The sequence below is a fragment of the Trichomycterus rosablanca genome, chromosome 8 (genome assembly GCF_030014385.1).
Source record: "Trichomycterus rosablanca isolate fTriRos1 chromosome 8, fTriRos1.hap1, whole genome shotgun sequence".
Lineage (NCBI taxonomy): Eukaryota > Metazoa > Chordata > Actinopteri > Siluriformes > Trichomycteridae > Trichomycterus > Trichomycterus rosablanca.
The window spans coordinates 23,036,019-23,061,121 of NC_085995.1; the positions used below are offsets into that span (position 1 = coordinate 23,036,019).

A 25,103-nucleotide genomic window follows, 5' to 3' on the forward strand; every position below is an offset into this window, starting at 1 on the left:
GCTTTGAGAAGCTTGTAATGAGTACAATACTGCCAAATCATTTTAATAATAATTAACAACAACAAAGACTAAAGATCCAATCCAATTCTGCAAGTGTTTCACAAACGCACGGGTTGAAAACTGTCTGGGAATTTTTCTAGAGTTTTTGGTAGTGAGTGAGGAAGTGCATCTCTGTCTCAACCCCTTTTCTTGGCATCTGTCTACAAGCAGAGAGTAATTCTTTATGACATTTTATGCCTCCTCTCCTTTTATCATTTTAATGAGTTGCTAAAATTAGAACTCAGTGTGTCTATTGCTGGGATTTTGAATCAGAAAATGAGATGTGGATTTTCTGGCAGGCTTTCAAAACTCTGGTCTTTTTCAGTGCAATTTATGGAAATATTAATTTATCTTTCACTTTTTCATTTTGTTATTAAATGGAGCATGAAAATTGTAAGAGCCACAGAAATATGACATAATTGGATTATACAAAATTATGATAGGGTTTTTCTTCACACAGCTTTTTTCTGTTTCCACACATTTTTATCTTTTGCTTTTGCTCTTTATGCTAAATATACTGCTAAAAAGCATGTCAGTTAGTCTTTCAGTGAAGAGCTGATTGCTAATTATGATCCAATTTTCCATATTACAGCTCTGTGATAAGTTAGGCATTGTTAGTTAAAATGCCTGTCATCCAAGTAAAGTGGAGAATATGAGACATGCTTGAATGATTGCAAGGTTTTTTTAGTCTCTCTCCAGTTTTAGAAACAGACCATTATGAAGTGAAATGGATCTTAAGCCGAGCTCATATGTAAAATATTTTAAACAAAGTTTTCCTTTGTGATGTGTTAAAATTAAGATCTGTGTCTAAAATATGCAACTGAAAAATATGAGCTCAGATATCAACAGTGAACATTTAAAGTAAGTAATTTAAAAAATCCATCCTTTTTTTTATTTTTAATATTTTTGTGGCATAGAAGTGTTGACTGCTGGTAGTTTTGGATATTTGGTGAGCCCAAGATGCAATTTTCTTCAAGATGCAAAGTCTCCAAAGGTTGCAAGTATCCAAATGTGATTTTTTGGTTTTTTTTGCCTTTATTACCATCCCTTCAGTTGATTGGACCTTTTTTAATTATTGTCCTAATTTTAGTATGCATTTTAGTAAAGTTGTTATTTTAATACCCATACCCTTACTTATAAAAGTCAAAACACATTTTCCTACAATTCACATATTTAAATTTTGTGTTATCTTGTGTTTGCTATTTTGAAGAATGATTAAGCAAATCTGAGGAGGGATTTTTTAAATGACTTTAATTGAAGGTTGGCTTTTTCTCCAGTGTGAGATTAAGCTGAGTCACCAAAAGGTGAATTTTCTATAACTCTTTTTACTCACCTTTACCAGGGGTTCCAATAATTATGGAGGGGACTGTGCATAGTTTATATCAAAATTCAGTTATCATCTTTGCTTTTGAATTATGGATTATTGTCCTGCTGCATAATACAATTAAACTTCTTCTACAGCTCATGAACATATGATCTTACATTCTTCTCAAGAATTTTGTTTGCAGACAGAAGAATTCATGACAATAATTAAATTAATAATTTAATCTATGTCCTGATGCAGCAAAGCACCCACACACTAACACAGCACCACCTGAATGTTGGGCAGTGGTAGTTTACTGGGCAGTGGTTAAGATACTGGACTAGTAATCAGAAGTTTGCTGGTTCAAGCCCCACTGCTGCCAAGTTGGGCCCCTAAATAAATGAATGTTTGACTTTACATTTACAGGATTTAGCAGGCACTTTCATTTAAAGTGCCCCTGTGACATGGTTTGAGGAGGTCTCTCTTCTCACTAAACAAATTTGGGAAAAGTTGACATGTGACAATTCAACCTGAAACTGACTTAGTTAAAGAGGAAGCCATGTTTTAATTTTGTTCTCTTGGCCAAAGTCATCTGAGATGACTCTGGGAAGTTTAGGTTTCAGCCTGTTTTGGGAAAAATGGATATAGGATTGTACATGCCAAAGATGAAAAACAGCATTTGATGGCATGGGTATTCTGTATATCTGTAAAGGTACCATTGATGCAGAGGTTTATATTAGTATTTTGGTAAGACATAAAGCCGTCAAGATGATGTCTTTTCCCAGGAACTGTCTATTTACAGCGGTGCCTTTTTTGCACCATGGACCGGTTTCATGTAAGATTTAATTTCACGGACTGGCGGGGGCGGGAAGATTTAAAATAAAATTATACCTTGAGCATAATAAAAAACACAAAGTACATAACATTACTACTCACCAATGATGGAAAATCAGTGGGAACGCTGAGATTTTTTCACTGCAGTTAGACACTCCCACCTAGAGGTGATAGAAGACAATAACATCTGAAGTGTATTCCTTATGTCCAGTCTACTCCGTAACTTTGTTTTGGTTGCCGTCATTGCAGAAAATCCTGCTTCACAAATATAGGATGTTGGAAATGGAAGCAGTGTTTTCATTGCTTTTGTAGCGATATCTAATTATTTATTTACTTTTTGTGCAGCCCAGTAATAAATGACCGTCCGTAACCTGGTGGTTGGGAACCACTGGTCTATTTTAGCAGGACAATGCCAGGCCTCATTCTGCACGAGTTACAACGGCAGAATCCATGTGCTAGGCTGGCTGCAGTCCAGATTTTTGAAAATGTATGCCCTGTAATTGACAGTGGGTTCAGAGTACAGATTTGTTCCCATCTGCCTTGGCTTTTATGGCTGGCAGGGGACATGGAGCTGAAGATGACTGTGTGTGGCGGTCTCTTTAATTAGACAGTTTGTGCATCTCATCAGCAGTAATGTGATGCACCTAGGAGATTCTTTTAAAAGCCGTTCTCATTGGGCTTTTGCTTGCTGGCTTATTGGCTTTGCGGTGTATGGTGTCCATGCCTCGGTGACACCTGCACATTCTGATAGACTGGTATCTTTTGTTTTCACCAACTCAGAAAAGTCTTTACGGTGCCTTTTGACTGTCATGGAGTAACCACCCTGAATAGGCAAGCCGCCCCAGTGGTGGCATGACCACCCCCTTTAGACCTGAGCCCTATAGACAAATCAACTCTGCACACAGGCTACATATACTGAGCCCCTTTCTCTTTCTCACACTGGTAAACCAAGTACTTATTGTTGTGATAAAGTAATTTTCACTCCTGTTCCCTACTTTCCTCTGTGGTCAGGAGTTTCTCAGGAGACATGTTGCCAATTTCCCTGTGGGGTAAGTGCATGGCCACCTGAGTTTTCTAAAGTACACTAAGTACAGCATAGACTTGTCCCTGTGTTTAGCAGGACAATGCCAGGCCTCATTCTGCATGAGTTACAACGGCAGAATCCATGTGCTAGGCTGGCTGCAGTCCAGATTTTTGAAAATGTATGCCCTGTAATTGACAGTGGGTTCAGAGTACAGATTTGTTCCCATCTGCCTTGGCTTTTATGGCTGGCAGGGGACATGGAGCTGAAGATGACTGTGTGTGGCGGTCTCTTTAATTAGACAGTTTGTGCATCTCATCAGCAGTAATGTGATGCACCTAGGAGATTCTTTTAAAAGCCGTTCTCATTGGGCTTTTGCTTGCTGGCTTATTGGCTACAAGCCAATGAACTACATGAAATTTTGCTTTTTTTTTTTTGTAGTGTGGGGTCATGTCCACTATTTTTAGCCAAGGCTAAAATTACCTTCAGCATTTTTAAATATTTCATTATATTTATTTCTTTATTTACTTATTTATTTATTGTGGATAGGTTGTTTTCTGACGTACACTAGATACAGCATAGACTTGTGTCCCAGTGGGGTGAACTACTTCACTAATGCACAAAAACTTAGACACACATACATACATACACACATACACACACAAACACAAACTTACATGCACATACACACACACTAACATATGCACACTCATACACATACAATTGCACATACAATAACACACACAACACTCACTTACACATACATACACATACTTGTATGCTTACACAAACTTACACATATACACACTACCCCACTTGCACACACTATATACTATAAAAGTAAATACAGTGTATCACAAAAGTGAGTACACCCCTCACATTTCTGCAGATATTTAAGTATATCTTTTCATGGGACAACACTGACAAAATGACACTTTGACACAATGAAAAGTAGTCTGTGTGCAGCTTATATAACAGTGTAAATTTATTCTTCCCTCAAAATAACTCAATATACAGCCATTAATGTCTAAACCACCGGCAACAAAAGTGAGTACACCCCTAAGTGAAAGTTCCTGAAGTGTCAATATTTTGTGTGGCCACCATTATTTCCAAGAACTGCCTTAACTCTCCTGGGCATGGAGTTTACCAGAGCTTCACAGGTTGCCACTGGAATGCTTTTCCACTCCTCCATGACGACATCACGGAGCTGGCGGATATTCGAGACTTTGCGCTCCTCCACCTTCCGCTTGAGGATGCCCCAAAGATGTTCTATTGGGTTTAGGTCTGGAGACATGCTTGGCCAGTACATCACCTTTACCCTCAGCCTCTTCAATAAAGCAGTGGTCATCTTAGAGGTGTGTTTGGGGTCATTATCATGCTGGAACACTGCCCTGCGACCCAGTTTCCGGAGGGAGGGGATCATGCTCTGCTTCAGTATTTCACAGTACATATTGGAGTTCATGTGTCCCTCAATGAAATGTAACTCCCCAACACCTGCTGCACTCATGCAGCCCCAGACCATGGCATTCCCACCACCATGCATGACTCTATGCATGACACACTTATCTTTGTACTCCTCACCTGATTGCCGCCACACATGCTTGAGACCATCTGAACCAAACAAATTAATCTTGGTCTCATCAGACCATAGGACATGGTTCCAGTAATCCATGTCCTTTGTTGACATGTCTTCAGCAAACTGTTTGCGGGCTTTCTTGTGTAGAGACTTCAGAAGAGGCTTCCTTCTGGGGTGACAGCCATGCAGACCAATCTGATGCAGTGTGCGGCGTATGGTCTGAGCACTGACAGGCTGACCCCCCACCTTTTCAATCTCTGCAGCAATGCTGACAGCACTCCTGCGCCTATCTTTCAAAGACAGCAGTTGGATGTGACGCTGAGCACGTGTACTCAGGTTCTTTGGACGACCAACGCGAGGTCTGTTCTGAGTGGAACCTGCTCTTTTACGCTGGATGATCTTGTCCACTGTGCTGCAGCTCAGTTTCAGGGTGTTGGCAATCTTCTTGTAGCCTTGGCCATCTTCATGTAGCGCAACAATTTGTCTTTTAAGATCCTCAGAGAGTTCTTGGCCATGGGGTGCCATGTTGGAACTTTCAGTGACCAGTATGAGAGAGTGTGAGAGCTGTACTACTAAATTGAACACACCTGCTCCCTATGCACACCTGAGACCTAGTAACACTAACAAATCACATGACATTTTGGAGGGAAAATGACAAGCAGTGCTCAATTTGGACATTTAGGGGTGTAGTCTCTTAGGGGTGTACTCACTTTTGTTGCCGGTGGTTTAGACATTAATGGCTGTATATTGAGTTATTTTGAGGGAAGAATAAATTTACACTGTTATATAAGCTGCACACAGACTACTTTTCATTGTGTCAAAGTGTCATTTTGTCAGTGTTGTCCCATGAAAAGATATACTTAAATATCTGCAGAAATGTGAGGGGTGTACTCACTTTTGTGATACACTGTATGTCACTTGCATCCTTGCACAAAATCTTTGCTGCTGTATAAACAAAACACACTTATCATTCAGTATGCACTGGCCAGCGCTACACTTTTCTTTGTTCCCGTTCCCCACAATTTCTTCTAGATTAGACAATGTCTCTTGTATTTATTGTAGGTTCTCATATTTACTGGGTTTGCAACACTCCACAATAAGCAGGTGAATTGGTAACAGGTAAGGGTTCAAGCCCCATATTTGTCAGGTTGCCACTGTTGGGCCCTTGAGCAAGGCCCTTAACCCTTAATTGCTTGCAGTTGTAAGTTGCTTTGGATAAAAATGTGTGAAAAGTGCTGAAAACCAAAAAAAAGGGTCTATTTTTTTGGCCTTTCTTTCTTTCCTGAGCTGTTGTCGCTTATAAGTACTTCCACTTTTCATGTTAACAGCACTTACCAATGCAGATCAAGCAGGGCAGAATTCTGCAGTATTCAGTTAGACTAACTTGTTGGCATCTACTGCTATTGTTTGTTCATTAAGATTTCATGGCTGTACATTTGATTTTAAGGAAGTGTCAGTGTGAAAAGAAATCAAATGAACCTGATCAGTAGTGTTAGGTTGACAGAATATTTTACCAGGTAATCAGAATTTGTAATGGACTACAAGGTTCAAATAAGCATCATTGAACCCTAAATCCATAACTTCTACTCTTTCTTTCTCTTTTTGGCTCTCACTTTAGGTCCTTGCAGAGGAACCGCCTAAGGAAACTGAATGCTAACATGTTTATAAAGTACCAAAATCTTCAAAAGCTGTAAGAGCCTGTATACATTTCTCTCATTTCACTGCATGAACTCAAGTCTTGGTGTTAAAAGAATTTGTTTCCCTGCTGAATATGCCATAGAGAAGAATTAACCCTCCCCACAGGTTTCAGACACTATCTAAAAACATTTGATACATTTTCTAGATACATACTGACAGGCTTAAAGAGGCAAACTGTGTCTCTCAAGTGTATCTCAGTTTGAATTTCATTTTCACCAGAGACAGATTAAAAAATAGATTTGCTTTCTACACATTTTCTGTTCTCAGTCCTCAAAGAAAAAAGCTGCCTGAACTGTATTTCACTCTGAAGCTTCTACTTTTTGTTAGCTTTTTCGCCGAGTCACTTTTTCGCCAGCCATACCAGTAAAGCAGAGCTACAATAACGTTTTGACTAGATAGCACTGAAAATAGAAACACGCAAATGTAACATGGTAAAAAACATTAAAACTAGAGACTAAGATAAAATGTCCATAATATTAGTTAAAATATAAAATGTTAATCCCTTAACTTATATTCATGAATTCTATGTATGATTTGAGATTTAGCGATATGTAACAGTACAACCCCAAATCAGAAAAAGTTTGGACAGTATGGGAAATGCAAATAATAAAAAAACACAGTTTCTTACATTTACTTTGACTTTTATTTGATTGCAGACAGTTTGAACCTGAGATATTTCATGTTTGCTTAGCTTTATTTCATTTGTTAATATACCTCCATTCCTGCATTTCAGACCTGCAACACATTCCAATAAAGTTGGGACGAGGGCAATTTAGGGCTAGTAATGAGGTGAAAAAACTAAGTAATGATGTGCTTCCAAACAGGTGATGTCAACAAGTAATTATGGTTTGGTACAAAAGCAGCATCCAGGAGTCTTTGATGAGTAAAGATGACCAGAGGATCTCAATTTGTCAACAAATGTGTGAGAAAATTATTGAAATGTTAAACAATGTACCTCAAAGAAAGATTGGAAGGGATTTGCATATTTCTCCCTCTATAGTGCATAATATCATTAAACGATTCAAGAAATCGGGAGGAATTTCAGTGCGGAAAGGCCAAGGTGCAAGCTTAAGCTGAATGCCCGTGATCTTCCATTCCTCAGACGGCACTGCATCAAGAACCTCCACTCAACAATAGCTGATATAACCACATAGGTGAGGGATTACTTTGGCAAACCTTTTCAAGCACTACAATACGGAGTTACATGCACAAATGCCACTTAAATCTTTACTGTGCAAAAAAGAAGCCCTATGTTAACCATGTCCAGAAGCGGTGTCAGCTTCTTGGGGCTTGGAGGCATCTAGGATGGACCATCACACAGTGGAAACGTGTATTGTGGTCAGATGAATGAGCATTTCAGGTTTTTTTTGGAAAAAATAAACGCCGTGTGCTTCGGACCACAGACGAAAAGGACCATCCAGACTGTTCTCAGCAACATGTCCAAAAGCCAGGGTCTGTCATGGTATGGGGCTGTGTCTCAGTGCCCTTGGTAAAGGTCAATAACACTTATGCACTTATTACATTAATGCAGAAAAGTACATTGAAATCCTAGAGTAACATATGCTGCCTTCAAGACGTCATCTTTACCAGAAACATCCATGCATTTTTCAACAAGGCAATGCAAAACCACATGCTGCACACATTACATAAGCATGGCTGCAGAAGAAGAGGGTATGGGTACTGGACTGGCCTGCCTGCAATCCTGACCTGTCCCCAATAGAGAATGTGTGGAGAATTTTGAAACAAAAAATGCGACAACGACGACCCCGTACTGTTGCACATCTTAAGACGTGTTTGCAGGAAGAATGGAACAAAATAAAACCTGAAACACTAAATCACTTGGTATCCTCGGAGTCAAAACGTCTTTTAAGTGTGGTGAAAAGGAATTGCAACATTACAAAGTGGTAAATGCTTTACTGTCCCAACTTATTTTGGAATGTGTTGCAGGCCTGAAATGCAGGAATGAATGTTTATTAATAAATAAAATAAAGTTGAGCAGATAAAACATGAAATATCTCAGGTTCATCCTGTCTGCAATCAAATAAAAGTGAAAGTAAATGTAAGAAACTCTGTGTTTTATTATTTGCATTTTCCATACTGTCTCAACTTTGTAATTAATTTGTAAGTAATGAGATCAGACATGTTTAATTGCTTTTAATTCTTATTTCGTCATGGTGACGGTGTGTACCCACACACTGGATGCAAGACATAAAAACATTCTTAACATGGAATGAAAGAAGAAAATGATCAAACCAGGTTCCCAGGAATATGACTGTGTGGTACCATTCCACTTCAGGGCAACACATCCTATCAAATGCACTCACCTACTTACACCTAGAAAAACTTTCAAATTAATTCACCTTTGTAGGATGAAATGGATCAAACCAGGTCCTCAGGGCCTTTGTTCCTGTGTGGCACTCACTTTATCAGCAGCATCACAGTGGTATGCCTATTTTAAGAATCATTTAAATACTTTCATTATTAAATTTAGTGAAGTTGAGTAATGGTAATCCATGGAAATGAGGTCTTCTGTGAAAATGATTGCCTAAAATCCCACAAGTGGATGTGCATAATTTTAGTGGCAGTATGCCCCATAATGTCCCAAGCAATAGCAATATTCCCAAGATGGGGCATGTTAACATGCAGCGGCTTGTCTGGGTCTGGAAAACAGTGCTATTTGTACTAGATTGTTTGCACTCGTGGTGTTTGCTGCACCCTGGTCCTGGAGAAGGGCAATAAGAAAGTTGTGTGTTAATATGTTCTTGTATATAGCCTCTTAAATCTTAATTTAATATATTTTAAGGACTTTTTGTTTAATAAACATATTCCATTTGTACATACAGCTTATAAATGAAGCTTATTTTACTAATACTAATGTTACAATGTCGTCTAAACTCCTCTTTCAGATACCTTCAGCACAACCGAATTAAAGTTGTGGAGCCATATGCATTCCGAGGCCTCTACAATCTAACACGTTTGTAAGTGCTCTGACTTGAAATAATCATTTAAATAATCATAGTACTATCTTTTACTTTACAGTGTCTTTACTTGGCTTATTTGTAAAAAAATCTAATGTGATGTGCTTTAATGTTTCTGGCATGCCTTTTAACAATCAGAAATGCTCTAAAAGCTAAATCTTTGTATGTGTATGTACACCAATCAGCCATAACATTAAAACCACCTCCTTGTTTCTACACTCACTGTCCATTTTATTAGCTGCACTTACCATATAGAAGCATTTTGTAGTTCTACAATTACTGACTATAGTCCATCTGTTTCTTTGCATGCTTTGTTAGCCCCCTTTCATGCTGTTCTTCAATGGTCAGGACCCCCACAGGACCACCACAGAGCAGGTATTATTTGGGTGTTGGATCATTCTCAGCACTGCAGGGACATGGTGGTGGTGTGTTAGTGTGTGTTGTGCTGGAGTGGATAAGACACAGCAATGCTGATGGAGTTTTAAACACCTCACTGTCACTGCTGGATTGAGAATAGTCCACCAACCAAAAATATCCAGCCAACAGCACTCCGTGGGCAGAGTCCTGTGACCAATAATGAAGGGCTAGAAGATGACCAACTCAAACAGCAGCAGTAGATAGATAGATTCAACTTTGTCATTGCTCAGTACAGGTACAAGGCAACGAAATGTAGTTAGCATCTACCAGAAGTGCAAATAGTAGCAACAGAGAATATCAGTAACATATATCTATGATTAATATGAATATAAAGTTATAACTATAGCTATTTTACATATATGGAATTATATCTATATACATAGTACTATACATAATAGCAATAATAACAATAAGCAATAAAAATTGGTATTATAATAATAACAGTAATAATAATAAAAGATTAGTTAAGTATACATTATAATATTAATAATAATAAAGATTAGTTAGGTATATATTATAGTAATAACAGTAATAATAATAAAATATGTGTAAATAATAACTATACAGCTGTAACTATAACTATGTAAGGATGGTGAAAAATAACTATACATATATATGTATGACGGTTGTGTAAAGTGCAGGTGTAAATGATAAATAATAATTATAAAAGTCCAGTGAGTAGTCCAGGGTGTTGCTAAAGTGCAGGTGTAATAATAAATAATAATAACAGTCCAGTGTGTAATCTGGGGTGTTGATGGTATTAACAAAGATACACAATCTCAATTAACAATAGATGAGCAATCGTCTCTGACTTTACATCTACAAAGTGGACCAACTAGATAGGAGTGTCTAATAGAGTGGACAGTGAGTGGACACAACATTTAAAAACTCCAGCATTGCTGCTGTGTCTGATCCACTCATACCAGCACAACACACACTAACACACCACCACCATGTCAGTGTCACTGCAGTGCTGAGAATCATCCACCACCCAAATAATATCTGCTCTGTGGTGGTCCTGTGGGGGTCCTGACCATTGAAGAACAGGGTAAAAGCAGGCTAAAAATGTATGCAGAGAAACAGATGGACTACAGTCAGTAATTGTAGAACTACAAAGTGCTTCTATATGGTAAGTGGAGCTGATAAAACGGACAGTGAGTGTAGAAACAAGGAGCTGGTTTTAATGTTATGGCTGATTGGTGTATATGGCTGAAGGTAAAAGGTTTATGCTGAGAACATTATTTTCTTTCTGGTTTTTCAGGTATTTAAGCCATAATCGGATCTCCAGCTTAATGCCAGGAGTTTTCCAGGATCTGCACAAACTGGAATGGCTGTAAGTACGTCTTAGTTCTTTTCCATGTTTAAGATGAAAAAGCACTGGGTTAAATACTATACATACTGTATATACAGTGTATCACAAAAGTGAGTACACCCCTCACATTTCTGCAAATATTTTATTATATCTTTTCATGGGACAACACTATAGACATGAAACTTGGATATAATTTAGAGTAGTCAGTGTACAACTTGTATAGCAGTGTAGATTTACTGTCTTCTGAAAATAACTCAACACACAGCCATTAATGTCTAAATGGCTGGCAACATAAGTGAGTACACCCCACAGTGAACATGTCCAAATTGTGCCCAAAGTGTCAATATTTTGTGTGACCACCATTATTATCCAGCACTGCCTTAACCCTCCTGGGCATGGAATTCACCAGAGCTGCACAGGTTGCTACTGGAATCCTCTTCCACTCCTCCATGATGACATCACGGAGCTGGTGGATGTTAGACACCTTGAACTCCTCCATCTTCCACTTGAGGATGTGCCACAGGTGCTCAATTGGGTTTAGTCCATCACCTTTACCTTCAGCTTCCTCAGCAAGGCAGTTGTCATCTTGGAGGTTGTGTTTGGGGTCGTTATCCTGTTGGAAAACTGCCATGAGGCCCAGTTTTCGAAGGGAGGGGATCATGCTCTGTTTCAGAATGTCACAGTACATGTTGGAATTCATGTTTCCCTCAATGAACTGCAGCTCCCCAGTGCCAGCAACACTCATGCAGCCCAAGACCATGATGCTACCACCACCATGCTTGACTGTAGGCGAGATACAGTTGTCTTGGTACTTCTCACCAGGGCGCCGCCACACATGCTGGACACCATCTGAGCCAAACAAGTTTACCTTGGTCTCGTCAGACCACAGGGCATTCCAGTAATCCATGTTCTTGGACTGCTTGTTTTCAGCAAACTGTTTGCTGGCTTTCTTGTGCGTCAGCTTCCTTCTGGGATGACGACCATGCAGACCGAGTTGATGCAGTGTGCAGCGTATGGTCTGAGCACTGACAGGCTGACCTCCCACGTCTTCAACCTCTGCAGCAATGCTGGCAGCACTCATGTGTCTATTTTTTAAAGCCAACCTCTGGATATGACGCCGAACACGTGGACTCAACTTCTTTGGTCGACCCTGGCGAAGCCTGTTCCGAGTGGAACCTGTCCTGGAAAACCGCTGTATGACCTTGGCCACCATGCTGTAGCTCAGTTTCAGGGTGTTAGCAATCTTCTTATAGCCCAGGCCATCTTTGTGGAGAGCAACAATTCTATTTCTCACATCCTCAGAGAGTTCTTTGCCATGAGGTGCCATGTTGAATATCTAGTGGCCAGTATGAGAGAATTGTACCCAAAACACCAAATTTAACAGCCCTGCTCCCCATTTACACCTGGGACCTTGACACATGACACCAGGGAGGGACAACGACACATTTGGGCACAATTTGGACATGTTCACTGTGGGGTGTACTCACTTATGTTGCCAGCCATTTAGACATTAATGGCTGTGTGTTGAGTTATTTTCAGAAGACAGTAAATCTACACTGCTATACAAGCTGTACACTGACTACTCTAAGTTATATCCAAGTTTCATGTCTATAGTGTTCTCCCATGAAAAGATATAATGAAATATTTGCAGAAATGTGAGGGGTGTACTCACTTTTGTGATACACTGTATATTTCCACACTTTTATATTTTGGTTGGAAACGGTGAGGGCGGGAGGAGTAGTAATTGGTCGTGTCTGAGAGACTGTGAGAGAGCTTATAGTCCGGATTTAGCTCCATCTGATTTCCACCTATTTGGACCGCTCAAAGAAGCTTTAAAGGGAAGAAGATTTTTATGTGATGATGATGTGAAAGCAGTGGGGCATCAGTGGCTACACGCTCAACCAAAAACTTTTTTTGCTGATGGCATTAAAAAGTTGGTACAACTCTGGAAAATAATGCATCGGAAGGTGACTGTGTTAAATTCATTATATCTATTATGTATATAGAATCTTATGCGATTAGTAAGAGACAAAAGTATTAACCACTAACAATCCTTGAATTTTTTTTAGCCAAAATCTTTATTAACAAATTTGAATGACCTTTTATTAAACATTGGCTTTCATTTAACATACAGTATTTAAAGATTTAAAAAAGACCTACAATATTTAAAAATGCGTGCATGTCTAAATCAGCTTGTTTTTCACACCTTTTGTTTTTCACACCTCTTAATCATTGAATTAGGTGTTTTATTCATTCCCATTGGCACAGGTGTATTAAATCAAGCACCTAGCCATGTAGTCTTCTTTAAAAACATTTGTGAAAGAACAGGTTGTTCAATAGAGTTCACTGAATCACTGAATTTGAGCATTGTACTGTAATAGGATGCCACCATTGCACCAACTCAGTTATTCCCCAATCAACTGTAAGTGGAATGATATCAACTCGGCCATGAATTGACAGACCATGTAAAGTCACAGAGCAGAGTCAGTTTAATTCAGTTTTTTGTTATCTCACAAGGACAAAATTGGTTTTCAATCAGCCACTAACATATCACACAATAAACAGTACAGAAAAGAAAAACACATTAAATACAAAATAAAAGAATCATACGAGACAAGTTCTACAAAAAAGCATAACAATATGCAAGTAAAATATCTAACATTTACTCATCCCTCTTAATAAAGAACACAACTGCAAAAATTATAAAATAATTTTAACTGTATTACAGTGTATCTTTGAAAGTCTGTAGTGTTTGTTTATTAGGATTTTAACATGTTTTACATGATTAATCATTTAACAAGGTTATATCAAACAGTCATGGACAATTTTGTATCTCCAATTAACCTCACTTGCATGTATTTGGACTGTGGGAGGAAACCCACGCAGACACGGGGAGAACATGCAAACGCCACACAAAAAGGAGACCGGCCCACCTAGGGATCGAACCCATGACCTTCTTGCTGTGAATTGACAGTGCTACCCACTGAGCCACCGTGCTGCCCATTTAGTTGTTAAAAGGCTGCTTACTGACATCCTGCAATACTGCTGAGAAGATTCTTACTCTTAATGCTTAGATTTTTAACTCAATTTTAGACTCGATAATAGAGTGAGTCATTAGCTTTGAACACTGCTTGTTAACCCTTTCCATCAACTGTCATAGAATAAATGCTCATCTAAAATCGATCACCTCTTTGGTTTCATCAAGGTTAATCTTTAATAATGATTTCTTACACCACTGAACAAACTCATCCACTATCGGACCATGCCTGTTCTCATTATCTCAATATAGACAAACTATAATTGAGTCACCAGCAAACTTATTTGTATATTAAATACACAAATAAGGAGATTAAACACAACCTTGTGGAGAGGCAATAAAAGAAACCAGACTTTTAGAAAATGAGTGATTTAACCAAAAATCCACCCTTCCAAACTAAAGTCCAATGAGTATTTATCCACCAGCCTTTCTGCCAATAAACAAGCCTGAATATTGTTAAAGACTGATGACAATATAGATGAAATATCGATAAGTAACAACTTGCAGGTTTTTGGCCCCCCAAATTATCATATATAAAAGTATAGTAGTACTACTAAATTCACTCAAAAACTTTACAGACCTTGTTCTTCAAAAATCACAAATTTCACATATTTAAAAAAATTTCCACATTTCACTTCTGTGATTAAATAACATTACATAAATTTTATGATAAAATAGATGTAAACTACAATACACAGCACAGCCTACCATTATGGTTGAAAGACGGTTGAAATTCTCGTCCATGTTTTCCCCCTTCCCACCCTAGTAGTGTTTTTAGCTGCTTTAGACTTCGACATCTTTGACATTTTGCTAGTATTTGTTTGTTTGTTTATTAGGATTTTAACGTCATGTTTTACACTTTGGTTACATTCATGATAGGAACAGTAGTTACTCATTACACAAGGTTCAGCAGTTCACAAGGTTATATCGAACACAGTCATGGACTATTTTGTATATCCAATTCACCTCACTTGCATGTCTTTGGACTGTGGGAGGAAACCGGAGCACCCGCAGGAAACCCACGCAGACATGGGGAGAACATGCAAACTCCACACAGAAAGGACCCAGACCGCCCCACCTGGGGATCGAACCCAGGACCTTCTTGCTGTGAGGCGACAGTGCTACCCACTTAGCCACCGTGCCGCCCCTTTTGCTAGTGTAACAGAGCATCTTTAGAGTTTGCTGAGTTTATAAAGAAAGAAATAAACTGTATATAGATAAACTACTGGCTTGTTCTTTTGAGGCGTAGCACAGAGATGATCACATGTGTAGAGAAGCACACTATCCATTGATTATGAAATCCTCAAAGGGATAAAATGCTCTCAATACTTAAACACACACATCAAACATTGTCAGCACACTACACCACAGAAAAGTCTGTTACACTAACTTAACTGCCCAATGATTGCTAGGATCGCCTCATATTTTTTTATACACTACACAAATGAAAAATGTTAAATCGCTAAACACAAACCTTAAATGTAAATGGCATATTGCACGGGAAACAGCTCATTTCTTCGGTCCGTGATGCGATTTTCATGGTCGTGAATTAGGTAGGGCCTTACCTGTAAGCAAACTGCAGTCCTAAATATATCTAAAGATGTCAAGGCAACCAGTCTGAAATCACCAGAATGTACAGGCCGAGTCTCCTTGGCCAATGCAATAATTGTGGATTGCTTCCACAGCGGGCACAAAAACATCAAAGGTGCTGGAACCATATTGTTTTTTTTTGTTTGTATGCTTTCCCCTGATTACTTGTCTCACTACAGAAAGGCTCCAAGAACCCTATAGTTCTGCCCACTTAGATTTTGAGCTAATTTGCATAATATGAAAAAAACTAGTCTCTGGATTGTCACCACACGTACACAAATGGGGTATTAAATACATTTAAGCACTTGAACTATATTAATTATTAAAATCCTAATTCAGAAAGCATTGCACCAACTGTCACCAAATGTCAGAGGCGCATAGCAAAAAACAGGGGTTTTATAAAATCTTTTTGGACGTGCACCCCCTTCCATTTGTTGACCTTAAACTTGCACCTTCTCCACACACACACACACACACACACACACACACACACACACACACACACACACAAACCCTCTTCCTAAAACCATTGTGAAAGCTTTTGACAAGCTAAAATATTACAATAAACTTTCTTCACATCATACACTCACTCACTCACTTTCTTAAGGGCTGCAGGGGGGTGCTGGAGCCTATCCCAGCTTTTCAACGGGCGCAAGGCACACAGTAACACCCTGGATGGGGCACCAGTTCATCGCAGGGCAGACACACACACACACACACATTCACCTATAGGGCAATTCAGTGTCTCCAAGTAACCTGACTGCATGTTTTTGGGACTGTGGGAGAAAACCGGAGCTCTCGGTAGAACATGCAAACTCCACACAGAAAGGACCCGGACGCCTGGGGATCGAACCCAGGACCTTCTTGTTGTAAGCCGACAGCGCTACCCACCGAGCCACCGTGCCGCCCTCACATCATACATAAGATGCAATTTTGCTGATTTAAATATTTACTTCAAAAAGATAATACAGCTCTACCTTAATCAATGCACAGCAAAACAACAGATCCTCAAGCAATTTTCCCTCATGGCAGTAGCCATGTCTCTGCAATCGTATAGGGATTTTTCACGTTGGCAATCAAATACGCCACTTCATATGAGACAATCAGGGCTTTGACCGTCAGTGTGGTTTGGCCGATAACTGTCTGTGTCTGAATAGCCAATAATGATTGTTTACAGCAGAAAAAGTCAACTAATGTTTTTTTTGTCGGATGCTTGTTGAAGTGCCTTATTATTTTCACAGGTTTGCAAGTACTTCAGAACCAGTGGCGGCTGCTGGTCTTTCAAAGAGGGGAAGCTCATTGTCGGCTTACATCATAAAATTTGTCAATTTATTTACACATAAATTCTGCCCTCTGTTCCTTTTACAAGAAAATGGCCTGAAATGGGTTGCAGTTTGTCAAGAGGGTCATGTGACACATCAAACTTATTGAGAATTTTACAAGAAAAACAATGGTGTGCTTGGTTTTAACGTAACTTTATTCTTTCATGAGTTATTTACAAGTTTCTGACCACTTATAAAATGTGTTCAAAGTGCTGCCCATTGTGTTGGATTGTCAATGCAACCCTCTTCTCCCACTCTTCACACACTGATAGCAACACCGCAGAAGAAATGCTAGCACAGGCTTCCAGTATCCATAGTTTCAGGTGCTGCACATCTCGTATCTTCACAGCATAGACAATTGCCTTCAGATGACCCCAAAGATAAAAGTCTAAGGGGGTCAGATCGGGAGACCTTGGGGGCCATTCAACTGGCCCACGATGACCAATCCACTTTCCAGGAAACTGTTCATCTAGGAATGCTCGGACCTGACACCCATAATGTGGTGGTGCACCATCTTGCTGGAAAAACTCAGGGAACGTGCCAGCTTCAGTGCATAAAGAGGGAAACACATCATCATGTAGCAATTTCAAATATCCAGTGGCCTTGAGGTTTCCATTGATGAAGAATGGCCCCACTATCTTTGTACCCCATATACCACACCATACCATACATTTTTGTGTTCCTACAGTCTTGGAGGGATCTATCCAATGTGGGTTAGTGTCAGACCAATAGCGGTGGTTTTGTTTGTTAACTTCACCATTCACATAAAAGTTTGCCTCATCACTGAACAAAATGTTCTGTGTAAACTGAGGGTCCTGTTCCAATTTTTGTTTTGCCCATTCTGCAAATTCAGTGCGCCGATCTGGGTCATCCTCGTTGAGATGCTGCAGCAGCTGGAGTTTGTAAGGGTGCCATTTGTGAGTAGCTAATATCCGCCGAAGGGATGTTCGACTGATGCCACTCTCCAGTGACATGCGGCGAGTGCTACGCTGTGGGCTCTTGCTGAATGAAGCTAGGACAGCCACTGATGTTTCTTCATTAGTGACAGTTTTCATGCGTCCACATTTTGGCAAATCCAACACTGAACCAGTTTCACGAAACTTGGCAAGCAGTTTGCTAACTGTAGCATGGGAGATGGGTGGTCTCGTAGGGTGTCTTGCATTAAAATCTGCTGCAATGACCCGGGTACTGCGTTCACCAGACATCAACACAATTTCTATCCGCTCCTCACGTGTTAACCTCTGCGACATGTCAATGGCTGTAAACAAAGAGAAGCTTGTAAATAACTCATGAAAGAATAAAGTTACGTTAAAACCAAGCACACCATTGTTTTTCTTGTGAAATTCTCAATAAGTTTGATGTGTCACATGACCCTTTTCCCATTGAAAAAACTAAAGTTGGATCCAAAATGGCCGACTTCAAAATGGCCGCCATGGTCACCACCCATCTTGAAAAGTTTTCCCCCTCCCACATACTAATGTGCCACAAACAGGAAGTTAATATCACCAACCATTCCCATTTTCTTTAGGTGTATCCATATAAATGGCCCACCCTGTACATATTTGACCATTTAATTTTGGACATTTTAGGGGAAGCTGAGCTTCCCTTGCAGTCTTAGAGAAATCGCCACTGTTCAGAACATATATCACACTATGGGTGTTGTTCTTCATTTAGTAGTATGCATGTAAATCCATATTTTATGTACCTTTCATCATACTTTCTGCATTTTGATGCATTCCGGACTCCGTTAGTGGAATCACAGTAATTGATTTTGTCACTTTCTTCAACCGATTTATCTTCACTGTTGGCCCTATTTTTACATTTTGCTAGCCACCCGTCCATGTTTTAGAAAGCTTCATGTCACAGGTTTCCCTAGCCGAGTAGCTGCATGCAATCCTTACATCACCAAGCAAAATGCCAAGAGTTGGATGGAGACCCTTGCAACTCATCCAAAATGCCGCTGCTCGCCTGGTTTTTAACCAGCCTAAACACTGCCACATCACCCCACTGTTGTGTTCTCTTCACTGGCTTCCTGTAACTGCTCGCATTCAGTATAAGCACTGATGCTCGCCTACAAAGCCAAAAATGGACCAGCCCCAAGTTACCACACAACCTTCAAGCCATTAGTCTCACTCACTTGATCCTCCACCCAGAACTCGAAGAAGACAAGCATCAAGGCTCTTCTCTGTACTTGCACCCAAGTGGTGGAACGAGCTTCCCCTGTCTGTGTAAACATCTGAGTCTCCTTGCTGTCTTCAAAAGACGATTAAAAACCCACCTCCTTACTAAACACTTAAGCTGACGTACTTACTAACGCTCATATTTTATTCTTGCGTTAGAGTAAGTAGAGTAAGGTAATGTTCACTATGGAAGCACTTTTGTAAGTCACTTTGGATAAAAGCGTCTGCTAAATGCCGAAAATGTAAATGTAAACAGAGGGGTGTAATGCATGTTGTCACTGGACTCTGGAGCAGTGGAAATGTGTTCTGAGAAGTGATGAATCACACTTCTCTTTTTGGCAGTCTTATGGACGAGTCTGGGTAAGGAGAATGCCAGGAGAATGTTAGGACAGTTGGGCAGTTGTAGCCAGCAGTTAAGATACTGGACTAGTAATTGAATGGTTGGTAGTTTGAGGCCCACCACTGGCGGGTTGCCACTTGTGGGCCCTTGAGCAAGATCCTTACCCCTTAATTGCTTAGACTGTATACTGTCACAGTACTGTAAGTCGCTTTGGATATAAGCGTCTGCTAAATGCTGAAAGTGTAAATGTAATGTTAGGAGGGTTAATGCTATGGCGTTGTGTTTTGAGGCTGGTCTAGGCCCTTTAGTTCCAGTGAAGAGAAATCTTAAAGCTTCTGACTTTGTGGGAGCAGTTTGGGAAAGGTCTTACTGTGTTTCAGCATGATGGTGACCCAGTGCATGAAGCAGGATCCATAAAGGCATGGTTGGTGTGAAAGAACTTGGCTAGCCCACATAAAGCCCTGACCTCAACCCCATCAAACACTTTTAGATAAACTACAATGGAGAATGCGAGCCAGGTCTTCTTTTCCAATGGTGTCTGACATTCCAAATGCTCTTCTGGGTGCTTTTACATGGCTGTTACGTTATGTGCACATATCTATTTATTTATTTACTGTCTAAATAGTATCCTTGTGAAAATATAACAGAACTGTAGTGGATGCTACTGAATACACAAATTATAATTACAATGTGATATTCTGGATGTTTGTAATCTGTTGCTGTCGAACCCTAATGATGTGTATTAGCATTTTAATTTGTTGCTGTACAGCTGCTGGAAATAATAAAACCACAATTCCTTCATTAACTGTGTATAATCAATTTGTTCATCATAATCATGTTTCATCACCTAATAGACAAGACACATTTTTTTACCAGTAAAACTTTGTCAGGGTAGCAGCTCTATCACATACCTGATTAAGTGCTATTGAATAAGCAGCTATAACCTTTGTGCCATAATTGGTGTTCAGTGAGCTGATGCGGAGGAACACACACCATGCTGGAGGATTTTAATGTTTATTAATGAGCTCCTGTGCATTTTTTCATCTGTAGGATCCTAGAAAACAACAGAATCCACTATGTATCATCTCTGACCTTTTCTGGCTTGAGCTCGCTAGTGCTGCTGTGAGTTTGATCTCAGTCTGTTGCTATTTTAGCTCTAAAGAACTTTTCAAATGGAAATGTGCAGATAACCTCTTATCACATTGGGCTTTTATATATGGATGTAAGTGTGGTGTGTTTCTTTGTTGTAGGGTTTTGTTGAACAACACCCTCACAAAACTGGATGATTTGTGCTTGGAGATGCCACGATTAAATTGGCTGTAAGTTTAAAATAACTATATTTTATATGCGTTTAACTGAATGTGTAATAGTTTAACTATTTGAAATCATGCACTGATTTTAAATTTAACAAATTAAAACACGGGAGAATATTTAAAGCATTATTTGATTATTAAACTAAATTACATTACAATGCTAACACTATATGATCAAAAGTATGTGAAAACCCTTTTAAACAAGGCCGCTCAGGTGGCGCAGCAGTAAAAACACACGCTGGAACCAGAGCTGGGATTTCGAACACATCGTATCGAATATCAGCTCTGCTTGCCGGCTAGGCTGAGCGGCCACATGAACAACAATTGGCCTGTTGTTCAGATATGGGCGGGACTAAGCCGGATAGGGTCTCTCTCTCATAACTAATGCAATCACGACCTCTGCTGGCTGATTGATGGCACCTGCAAAGAGATGAGAAAAGTGTGCTCTCAGGGTGTGTCTCTCTGTACACAGTGCTCAGCTGCACTGCACTCGTCAAAGTGTAGGTGATAAGATGCATACGGCATGCTGCCCACGTTTCGGAGGGGGAGTGGGTTAGCTTCGTTCTCCTCAATCAGAGGAGAGATCAGCATTGGTGGAGAGGAAGCATGACGCAGTCGGGCAATTGGACTCGCTAAAAGGGAGAAAAAGGGGAGAAAATGCATAATTAAAATACAATTAAAAAAACCCTTTTATATATTATGTTTAAGTGTTTCAGTCCCACAATCGAAGCGGATTGTGCTGGGGCATTTATGGCATGTGCAGCTGATAAAAAATTGAGGCCAATAACCACACACACGTGTAACTTATTAACTAAAACACATGTTAGAATTCAAATTGATTACAAAATTATTTTTTTCTTGAAGACAGTTACCAAAGTAGAGGGTTTGACCCACGTATTTAGGGCCAATTGCTGTGCGGTCAGTTGATTACCAGCTAGGCCCATGTGCCCCTACACTAAGAAATGTTGTTTAATCATTAGCTTTACTTCTGACAGTTCCACTCTTGGCAAGTATTAATTAGTAGTGCAGGGGGCTGTGGTGATTTAGTCCTTATTGGTATTTGGATTTGAACCTCAAGATTTTAGGAGATCCTTAACACCTCCAAAGTGCAACGGCGGAGTCCTAAACCACAGCCTTTACCCATTATTTGTGAAAGTAAATTGTCATGGCTGGTACAATTTTTTTTGGATGTGTTCTAAAATACTTGTGGTCATTCACTGCAGTTTGATGCAAATGTCTTTTCAGAGACATGGAAGGGAATCAGATAGAGATTGTGGACAATATGACATTCTGGTCCTGCAGTATGCTTACTGTGCTGTGAGTATAATTTACAAATATTCTGTTTCACACTTACACACGTTTTGTATTTTCTCAGTGCATCTATTAACAAAGGCGGTTAAATAATTTTAGAAGTGCAAATATCAGGTTACATAGGGGATTTGGGGAAAAAATAGTGAAAATAACATGTTTGAGGTTATAAATGGTTGATTATTCTGAATCTATTAAACAGACTTTAATAAAGCAAGCATTGCTTATTCTTACTAACCCCTTGTTCCAGGTTATGGTTGCTGTGGGTCCCCTACCACTCTAGACAGGGCATATATATTACAATCCCAATTTTCATAAAAGTTTCTTTCTAACAGTTTCTAAAATGCAATAAAAACTAACAACTGTAATTTGTTAAATTGCTAAAACTTTTATTTAACTGATAAAAGTACAAATGAAACAGTGTTTTCACTTACAACCCATCATCAAACCAGTCAAAACATGTTGTTATGTTGTTATGGACCTGGTCTTTGTGTACAGGGGCATGGTCGTTTTGGAACAGGAAAAGACCTGTCCCAAAATGTTGGCAAATATATATATACACCGATCAGCCATAACATTAAAACCACATCCTTGTTTCTACACTCACTGTCCATTTTATCAGCTCCACTTACAGAGTAGGTATTCCAAAAATATCCATCTAATAGCACCCTGTGGGCAGCTCCAGGAAGTTGGCTGAATATTTTTTTGGCTGGTGAACTACTCTCAGTCCAGCAGGGACAGTGAGGTGTTTAAAAACTCTATCAGCGCTGCTGTGTCTGATCCACTCATACCAGCACAACACACACTAACACACCACCACCACATCAGTGTCACTGCAGTGCTGAGGATGATCCACCACCCAAATAATACCTACTCTGTGGTGGTCCTGACCATTGAAGAACAGAAAGCAGGTTAAAAAATTATGTAGAGAAACTGATGGACAACAGTCAGTAATTGTAGAACTACAAAGTGTGTCTATATGGTAAGTGGAGCTGATAAAATGGACAGTGAGTGGAGGTGGTTTTATTGTTGTGGCTGATCAGGTGGGGATCAAACCCAGGACCATCTTGCTGTGAGGCGATGTATATAGAGCATCTGCTAAATGCTGAAAATGTTAATGTCAGTGAAAACATTGGAAATCTATTCTTTCTACTTTTATCAGTTATAAAAAAAAAATAAGACAAATGCAAAGTTGAAGCATTCTCTCAGACTTTCTCAGACAGTCCATTTTTGTCTTTTCTAATCTTTAAATATGTATTTATCTTTTTGTCCACTCAGAGTTCTTCAGAGAAACCAAATCAGTCGCATCCATGAACAGGCGTTCTCATTGCTGCGCAAGCTGGGCGAGCTGTACGTTTTGACTTGGTTTGAAACCCCACTACACAGCTATAAAAAAAAATCTAATATTCTCTTGAGTTGTCCTGATCTGCTTCACTGATCTGCTTTGACCTTAAGAAGGAAACAGGACTAAATCAAGATGTCCCATAGACAAACATTTTTTCCTCAGTTTTAGCTTAGAACCATTTAGCCCAGTTTTTGCTAACTGATGTGTGAAATGAGACTTGTCCGAAATGTCTGAAATATGTGTAGCACTGCAGGGATAAATCTGATTGATTTGCTTATCAGTGTAGCAAAGTCAGCTTAAATCTACAGTAAACTGTTTCTCTTTCCACAGAGACTTGTCTAGTAACAGGATTGAAGCTATTCCAACAAATCTTTTTGTAAATCTGGGTGATTTGCTGCAGTTGTAAGTTATTTGTTTCTTGATTCATTTGATATTTGTATTCATGAAGGTAGTTTGAAGCTTTGCATCCTAAAACATGTCTGAAGTGCTTACATACCGTTAAAACATGGTAAAGTGAGAGTGCCATCAGCTGTGTATATATTTGAATCTTGTACAAGTGATTTGAAGCTAATGACAGATTTTTGTCTTTTCACTTCACAGGAATATTTCATACAACCCCATTCTGGAACTGCAACTGGACCATTTTGACAAACTACACAAACTGAAGTCATTGTGAGTGAATTTAGCATTAAATATTGAAACACTCAACGTCCGGTTTCTCAATCTCAATATACATCGATCAGGCATAACATTATGACCACCTTCCTAATATTGTGTTGGTCCCCTTTTTGCTGCCAAAACAACCCTGACCCATTGAGGCATAGACTCCACTAGATCCCTGAAGGTGTGCTGTGGTATCTGGCACCAAGGTGTTAGCAGCAGATCCTTTAACCCCTGTAAGTTGTGAGGTGGGGCCTCCATGGAACGGATTTGTTTGTCCAGCACATCCCACAGATGCTCGATTGGATTGAGGCCAAGTCAACTCCCCAAACTCGTTGTTGTGCTCCTCAAACTATTCCTGAACCATTTTTGCTTTGTGGCAGGGTGCATTATCCTGCTGAAAGAGGCCACAGCTATCAGGGAATACCGTCTCCGTAAAGGGTGAACATGGTCTGCAACAATGCTTAGGTAGGTGGTACGTGTCAAAGTAACATCCACATGGATGGCAGGACCCAAGGTTTCCCAGCAGAACGTTGCCCAAAGCATCACACTGCCTCCACCGACTTGCCTTCTTCCTATACAGTGCATTCGGGTGCCATGTTGTTCCCCAGGTAAGCGACGCACACGCACCCGGCCATCCACGTGATGTAAAAGAAAACGTGATTCATCAGACCAGGCCCTCTTTCATTGCTCTGTGGTTCAGTCCTGATGCTCACGTTCCCATTGTTGGCACTTTCGGTGGTGGACAGGGGTCAGCATGAACACCCTGACTGGTCTGCAGCCCCATACACAACAAACTGTGCTGCACTGTGTATTCTGACACCTTTCTA

General features: G+C 39.8%; 1 protein-coding gene across 1 annotated transcript in view; it reads left to right on the top strand.

Annotated features, from left to right (window-relative positions):
* Window positions 1–25,103, top strand: part of rxfp1 (relaxin family peptide receptor 1) — a 99,967-nt gene that overhangs the window by 48,609 nt on the left and 26,255 nt on the right. The window contains exons 5-13 of the mRNA XM_062999944.1: window positions 6,392–6,463; window positions 9,378–9,449; window positions 11,128–11,199; window positions 20,698–20,769; window positions 20,898–20,966; window positions 22,206–22,277; window positions 23,547–23,618; window positions 23,944–24,015; window positions 24,214–24,285. Coding sequence (XP_062856014.1) covers window positions 6,392–6,463; window positions 9,378–9,449; window positions 11,128–11,199; window positions 20,698–20,769; window positions 20,898–20,966; window positions 22,206–22,277; window positions 23,547–23,618; window positions 23,944–24,015; window positions 24,214–24,285 — 645 coding nt within the window. The remainder of the gene's footprint in view (window positions 1–6,391; window positions 6,464–9,377; window positions 9,450–11,127; window positions 11,200–20,697; window positions 20,770–20,897; window positions 20,967–22,205; window positions 22,278–23,546; window positions 23,619–23,943; window positions 24,016–24,213; window positions 24,286–25,103) is intronic.